Raw genomic sequence first — 6,000 nt, 5'->3', positions numbered from 1 at the left:
GTCACCTCTCCCCCTCCATCCCCGGCTCTCCTGTGTCTCCCCTCCCCCCGCGCGTCTGGTCCGGCTGGGTTCAGCGGAGCGGGCTGTGGGCAGCCCCTCGGCGGAGGTTGTGTGAATGGAGGATCGGCGTGGCTGACTCCTCCTCCCCTGCAAGCGCCTCTATTTGAGCTTTGCAAAGTTGAGGGTGAGCAGGCATCCGAGGTGAGGCGTGCGCGGCGGCCGTGCCCCCCTAGCTCGGACAGGCGGACGTTCGTACAGACAGACAGACACACGCGCGGACACACAGATACAGGCACCCCGCACCCCGCCCTGCGCTGCGAGCGGGTGCAAGCCCGGAGGCGATCCTGGAGAACAACCTTTCCCTGTCGCTGCTGCCGGCTCCCGCAGGGCTGGACCCGGGGAGCTGCGTCGCGGAGCAAACTTCCCCCAAAGGGCTGAGCTCGCCGGCCTGGTGCCTGCAGCCGGAGCCGGCCTCCGGCTTGGCGGGCAGGGGCCAGGTGCCTTGGAACAAGTGCGGCCCGGGGGGAGACTGGCTGCCCGGAGGCAGGCAGAAGGTCTGCGAGCAGATGGGCTCCGACGTCCGAGACCTCAACGCGCTGCTGCCCTCCGTGCCCTCCCTGCCGGGCAACAGCAACTGCGCCATGCCGGTGAGCAGCGCGGCGCAGTGGGCGCCCGTCCTGGACTTTCCCCCGGGGGCCTCCTACGGCTCGCTGGGGCCGCACTCCTTCATCAAGCAGGAGCCGAGTTGGAACGGATCGGACCCGCACGAGGAGCAGTACCTGAGCGCCTTCACCGTCCACTTCTCCGGCCAGTTCACGGGCACGGCCGGGGCTTGCCGCTACGGGCCCTTCGGCGCCCCGCCGCCCAGCCAGCCGCCCTCGGGCCAGGCTCGGATGTTCCCCAACGGGCCCTACCTGCCCAACTGCTTGGAGAGCCAGCAAGCCATCCGCAACCAGGGTAAGGGCCGCGCTGCCGGGCGCCCCGGGCTCGGGGGGCGGCCCCCGGAGGCGCCCGCTCAGCCCCGCAGGGCCGCGCCTGATGTAAACACCAAGCCCGGTCTTTCTCCGCGGCAGCCGAGCCGGGTTAGGCGAGGCAGCCCTGCCGTGCCTCCCTTCCCTCCCTGTGCGGCAGCCACGTCGCTCCCGGGAGCTTTAGGAGCCACGAGTTGCTCGGCCCCCACCCCTCCTGCGGGGCAGCGGATGCAGCGGGCGGCTCTGCCAGGCGGGCTGGAGCCCCCGGCCCCCTCCCCGGGTTGGAGCAGCCTCTCGCCTTCGCAAAGGTTTGTTCGGGCCGGAGACGGCACAAATCCTGGAATGGAGCTGGGGCCCGTGGCCCGAGACAATTCCCTCTGCATATCTCGGGGGTGATGGGGTGTTGGCGGGGGTAAGCCTCCAAACTTCCTCCTGAATCCGAAAAGCGTTGTCCGCACACTAGTGTTTTCCAGACCCTTGTCGAATTAGCCTCGGGAGGGCTGAGTATTCCCGGGCTGGAATGCACAAGCGGGGGTGACTCGTCCTTTCTCGTCCGCATCTCCGTGGCCGGGACCGGCTGCGCCGTAACTCCCCGCGGTCCCCGGTGTTTGCACCGCCCTGAGCGGCTGCCGAGGGTTGAACGGCCGGGCAATGGGTCATCCGCCTGTGGCACCGGGGTCAGCACTCATCCTTTTTCTTCCAGTGCCTGCAGTATAAACATTTGCGTGTGCGAACGCGAGGAAGAAAGGAAAAGGGGCCAGCGTGCGAAGAGCTTGCATGAGACCTTTGGGGTCTCGTTCCACCTCCTTCAGCTGGCCCCGGAGTGAGTGGCGGTGTGCCGGGGTTCGCCCCGACTGCCCGGGGGAATTGGACCGAGGGGAGCCGGGCAGCCCGGGCGCCGCGGCTCGGGGCACCGGGATCGGCGGAGCGTGCGCGGCCCTGCCGGAGCGGGATGAGTGCCGGGTCTCTGCTTTTAGGATGGCGTTCCCCGCACCCAGCCCGCAGCTCGGGATTGCTGTGCCCCGCGGGGGCAATCGCGTACCCCCAGAGGGGCTGGGACAGACGGTCCCGGGAGGGCCCGGGCGGTTCGGGCGGCAGGGCGAGGGCAGAGCTGAGGCCGAGGCCGGCGGACGCGCTCGGTGCTGGCCGCCGAGGTGTGTCCCGAGGCCCGGGCGATGTTTGCAGCGAGGGGCAGGGGTTGTTCAGCTCCCCCGGAGCTCCCCCGGGCAGTGCCGGGTCGCGGTCCCGGTGCCACCGCGCTGCTGCCTTCGATCCCCGGGCCCTGCCCCAGGGTTCGCCCGGCGCTGGGCTCCGACGTAGGAAACTGCAGAGCGGGGCTCCTGGGCCGTGCTGCAGATCCCGGCTGGGAAAATGGGCAGCATCCCTGGAGCTGGGGAGAGGCTCGGCCCTGCCGAGGCCCCGGAGCCGCTGCGTGCCCCGCGGGGTCCCAGCTCCAGCTGCGGGACGCGAGGGGAGTGGCCCGGAGCCCACCGGGACAGGGACTCTGTCAGGGACTTTAGAAAGATACCTGAAAAGATTTTGGACATCGGAAGGGATTCATAATCGTTGGGCGGAAATAACGACGAGAAAGCGGAGAGAAGGACGAGGGAGTTAGCGAGGGACAAAATAACTGCGAACCCGCTCCATCCTGACGTCCGGGTTTACCCACCCGGGGAGAAACGCAGCTTTTAACGCCCCAAAACACGGAGCCCACGCTGGACTCTCCTCGTGCCCGGCGCCCCGCGGGCCGTGCTCCGCCTGCGGCACCGCGCACACCCGCACCTGTGCGGGCCGGGAGCCGGGGCCGGCGCTCGGAGCCCTCCGCACAGCCCCGAGCATCCCGGGCCGGTAGGGGCCCGGGGACGGCCCCGTGGCGGAGAGCAGGGGCCGTGTCCCGGCTCCCTCCCGTGCTCGGAGAAATTCGGCAGTGTTTTCGTGTTTTTTTTTTTTTTTTTTTTTTTTTTTTTAATGGATATAATGTTCTTGCTTTGGCTCTCCTCAAGGTTAAACTCCTTTTTTTTTAGAGGTTTCTCCGACCGTGGGAAAGATGCTACCTTGGCTCTGTGATGACATTTCTGCCAAGTCTGGGATGGAATGGGGTGGGGGGTAGGAAGCTAAGGCTTTGAAACCTCTGCCCAATTTCCCTCTTCTCGTTTGCCTGCCTCTTTCATCCAGCTGGGCTCCTCCAACAACTGGATGCCTCCAGCGGGCCCCGTTCTCCACCAGATGTACAACTTTCAATTATTTTCAGCACATTTTAATCAGGCCTAGTTCTGATAACGCCCTAATTAAAGAGACCTCACTATCGGCAGCTCGGTTCAGAACTCAACTTTCTTATCACATTCCTGAAGCTTTGGGTCAGGCAACACCGGAAAATGCGGCCAAAACCTCGTCCTGCTCCGAGCTGAGTTTTGAAGGTCACCGAAACTCTGTGGCGGGCCAAAAGTAACGTAGAAAGTGTCAGTGTTTTCTGAAAGCTAAAAAGGAGACAGAGGGAAACGGGGAAAAGGGAGTTGAAGGTTGAGCCTCTACCCTGAGGGCTGAGGGAGGAGATAAGGAGCGAGAAACAGCTGTGGGATGGGAGCCCGTTAGGTACCGGCCTGTCAACGCTGCCCGCGCCCCGGCGAGAGGAGCTCTGCGCCTGGGGTCAGGGGGATGTGAGGGACACTTGGCCAGTCCCACTCCCATGCCAGCCCCGCAGTCTCAGGGCCGACTTAAAATCGCCGCGAAGGCGGAGGTTTTAAAGTCTTCTGGGATATTTTCATTCCTCCTCTGGCTCCCTCAGTTTCTCCCGCTCCGCCGCGCAGGTTAATAAAGTCCTGTAATGTCTCTGGACCCAGCCTGTCAGCAGAGAGAATAAAACAGAGAAGCAACACTCGAATCCCTTTGCTGCCTCTCCATTTTATTCTCTCTGAAACCCGCTGTGGTTACGTGTCGTTGGTGAAGCAGAGACCTGCCCAGCGCCGAGCATCCGGCACCGAAAGGGAGCTGAGACAGGCGCCCGAAAACAGCCCCGAGTGCTCCCTCTCGACTGACAAAATCCTTCTCCAGTCACACGCCCCATCCAGACGGCTCCATGAGGGATGCCCGTGCTGGAATATGGGGGCTAAGGGAGAGGAGTGTGAGGGAGAAAGCGCTCATAGTCCCTTCGGTTTCTTTCCCCTGCCCGCGTTGGACTTTTTGTTCTGTTTTTGGTGGTGGGTTGTTTTTTTTTTTTGTGGGGTTTTTTTTTTTTTTTTGTTTTTTTTTTTTTTTTTTTTTTTTTTTTTTTTTTTTTTTTTTTTTTTTTTTTTTTGAGAGTGACTCTCGGAGGAGCTTGGTTCTCGGAGTAAATGCTGATGAGCCGAGAAGCCTCTGAGATAATATTACTTTGTAATTACTTTTTTAGCTGAAGTTGTTTAGCCAGCTCCAAGTCATTAATGAAAGTTGGTGTCCAAGCACCTGATTTACGATTCTGTGCCGGCCGGGGTCAGCAGAGGTGGTCTCTTTCCATCTGAATCTGCTCGGTGTAGGAAACAAAATAGGCTGTTTATTATTTTGGAGAGCAGTTTTCGCTGAAAGGAGGAGTTTTATTTTTGCACGTAATATTCCGCCTCTTTATTGCAGACTCTTCAGAAAGCCGCTCTTAACAAAATAAAAAGAGCGCAAGATTAAAGGGTAACTTCTAAATTGGAAGCGCCAGATGTGTACACTGAGCAGATGGGAATCTTCCACTTTTAATATGAGCAACAATTAATGAAAACATCCTTTTTATTACCGAAGCCGATCTGTTCTCTTTAAACACGAACGAGATTTCCGACTTTCCGCGCCTGGGCGCGGGCTCGGCACCGCTCTCCCCGCGGAGAGAGACGTGCGAGTGCCCAGGGGCGGCGGCAGAGGGGACGGAGGGGCTCAGGGAGCCTGGCCCTGTCCTTGTCCCCAGCGTGGGCAGCTGCCCCCCGGGAGGATCGGCGAGCTGCCCCAGGCGTTCGGAGCCCGCCGTGGGTCCCTGTGGGCTCGCCGGCGGAGGCTCCCGCTAACCCCGCTGTGCTCTCTCCGCCAGGTTACAGCACCGTGGCCTTTGACGGGACCCCCAGCTACGGCCACACGCCGTCCCACCCCGCCGCTCAGTTCACCAACCACTCCTTCAAACATGAGGACCCCATCAGCCAGCAGCCCTCCCTAGGTAATTTCTGCCTCCGAGCTCGGGGGCCGCTCCGGAGGGCTCTGTCGGGTGGCTGGCGACCCGCAGGGACCCGCCCAAGCCCCCGCAGGCCTGGAAAAAAAAACCTGGAGCTGCCTAATGCTGGAGGACGGGGCCCTGGAGACCCCCCGTTCAGCGCAGGGCAAGCGGAGGGGTGGCCGCTCGCCCCAAGGGTTAACTCTGTGCTGCTCTCTCCGCAGGGGACCAGCAGTACTCGGTGCCTCCCCCGGTGTACGGCTGTCACACGCCGACCGACAGCTGCACGGGCAGCCAGGCGCTGCTCCTCCGGACGCCCTACAACAGGTACCTCGGCCGGCAGGGAGCTTTGCCTGCCCTCCGTGTGCGCGGGTTGTGTCTGGGTTGCTCTCTCCCCCGCATGCCGTTCGAACAGCTTTTCCTTTATGCAAGGAAACAGATTTATTCTTTCCCTTCTCAAAAAGAACCCCAAAAACCCCAAAGAAAACATCAACAAAAAAAACAACAAAAAACAAAAAACAAAAAACAAACCCAAACCCAACTAACCGAACAAAGAAACCCACCAAAAACCAAACCCAAAAAATGAAGATTCACACGTAAAAACAAACCGTACCAAGGCAAAACAGCCCCAAACCCTCAAACAAATAAACAAGCAAAAAGCCAACAAAAAAAAGAGAAACCAACAAAAGCCCCCAAACAAAACTACATCCCTAAACCCCCACAAAACGAAAAAAAGCTGCCGCGCCTTCCGTCGCGGGCCCCGCTGTGTCTCGGAGGTTTCCCGGCCGGCTCGCCCGCCCGAGCCGGGGGCGGCGGCGCCGCTCGGCTCCGGCAGAGCATCCCGGCGGGGCCGCGCTCCCGCAGCAGGTG

At 61.2% G+C, this 6,000-nt stretch overlaps 1 protein-coding gene across 3 annotated transcripts in view; it reads left to right on the top strand.

Annotated features, from left to right (window-relative positions):
• Positions 1 to 220: 220 nt before the first annotated feature.
• WT1 (WT1 transcription factor) overlaps positions 221 to 6,000 on the top strand; it is a 33,624-nt gene continuing 27,844 nt past the window's right edge. For all 3 annotated transcript variants that reach the window (XM_041461756.1, XM_041461757.1, XM_041461755.1), the window contains exons 1-3: positions 221 to 957; positions 5,014 to 5,136; positions 5,355 to 5,457. In XM_041461756.1, the coding sequence (XP_041317690.1) occupies positions 567 to 957; positions 5,014 to 5,136; positions 5,355 to 5,457 (617 nt within the window). In that variant the 5' untranslated portion in view covers positions 221 to 566. The remainder of the gene's footprint in view (positions 958 to 5,013; positions 5,137 to 5,354; positions 5,458 to 6,000) is intronic.

This window comes from Pyrgilauda ruficollis, unplaced genomic scaffold (assembly GCF_017590135.1).
Source record: "Pyrgilauda ruficollis isolate IOZ18807 unplaced genomic scaffold, ASM1759013v1 scaffold153, whole genome shotgun sequence".
Taxonomy (NCBI): Eukaryota; Metazoa; Chordata; class Aves; order Passeriformes; family Passeridae; genus Pyrgilauda; species Pyrgilauda ruficollis.
This window is presented reverse-complemented; position numbering and strand designations above follow the sequence as displayed.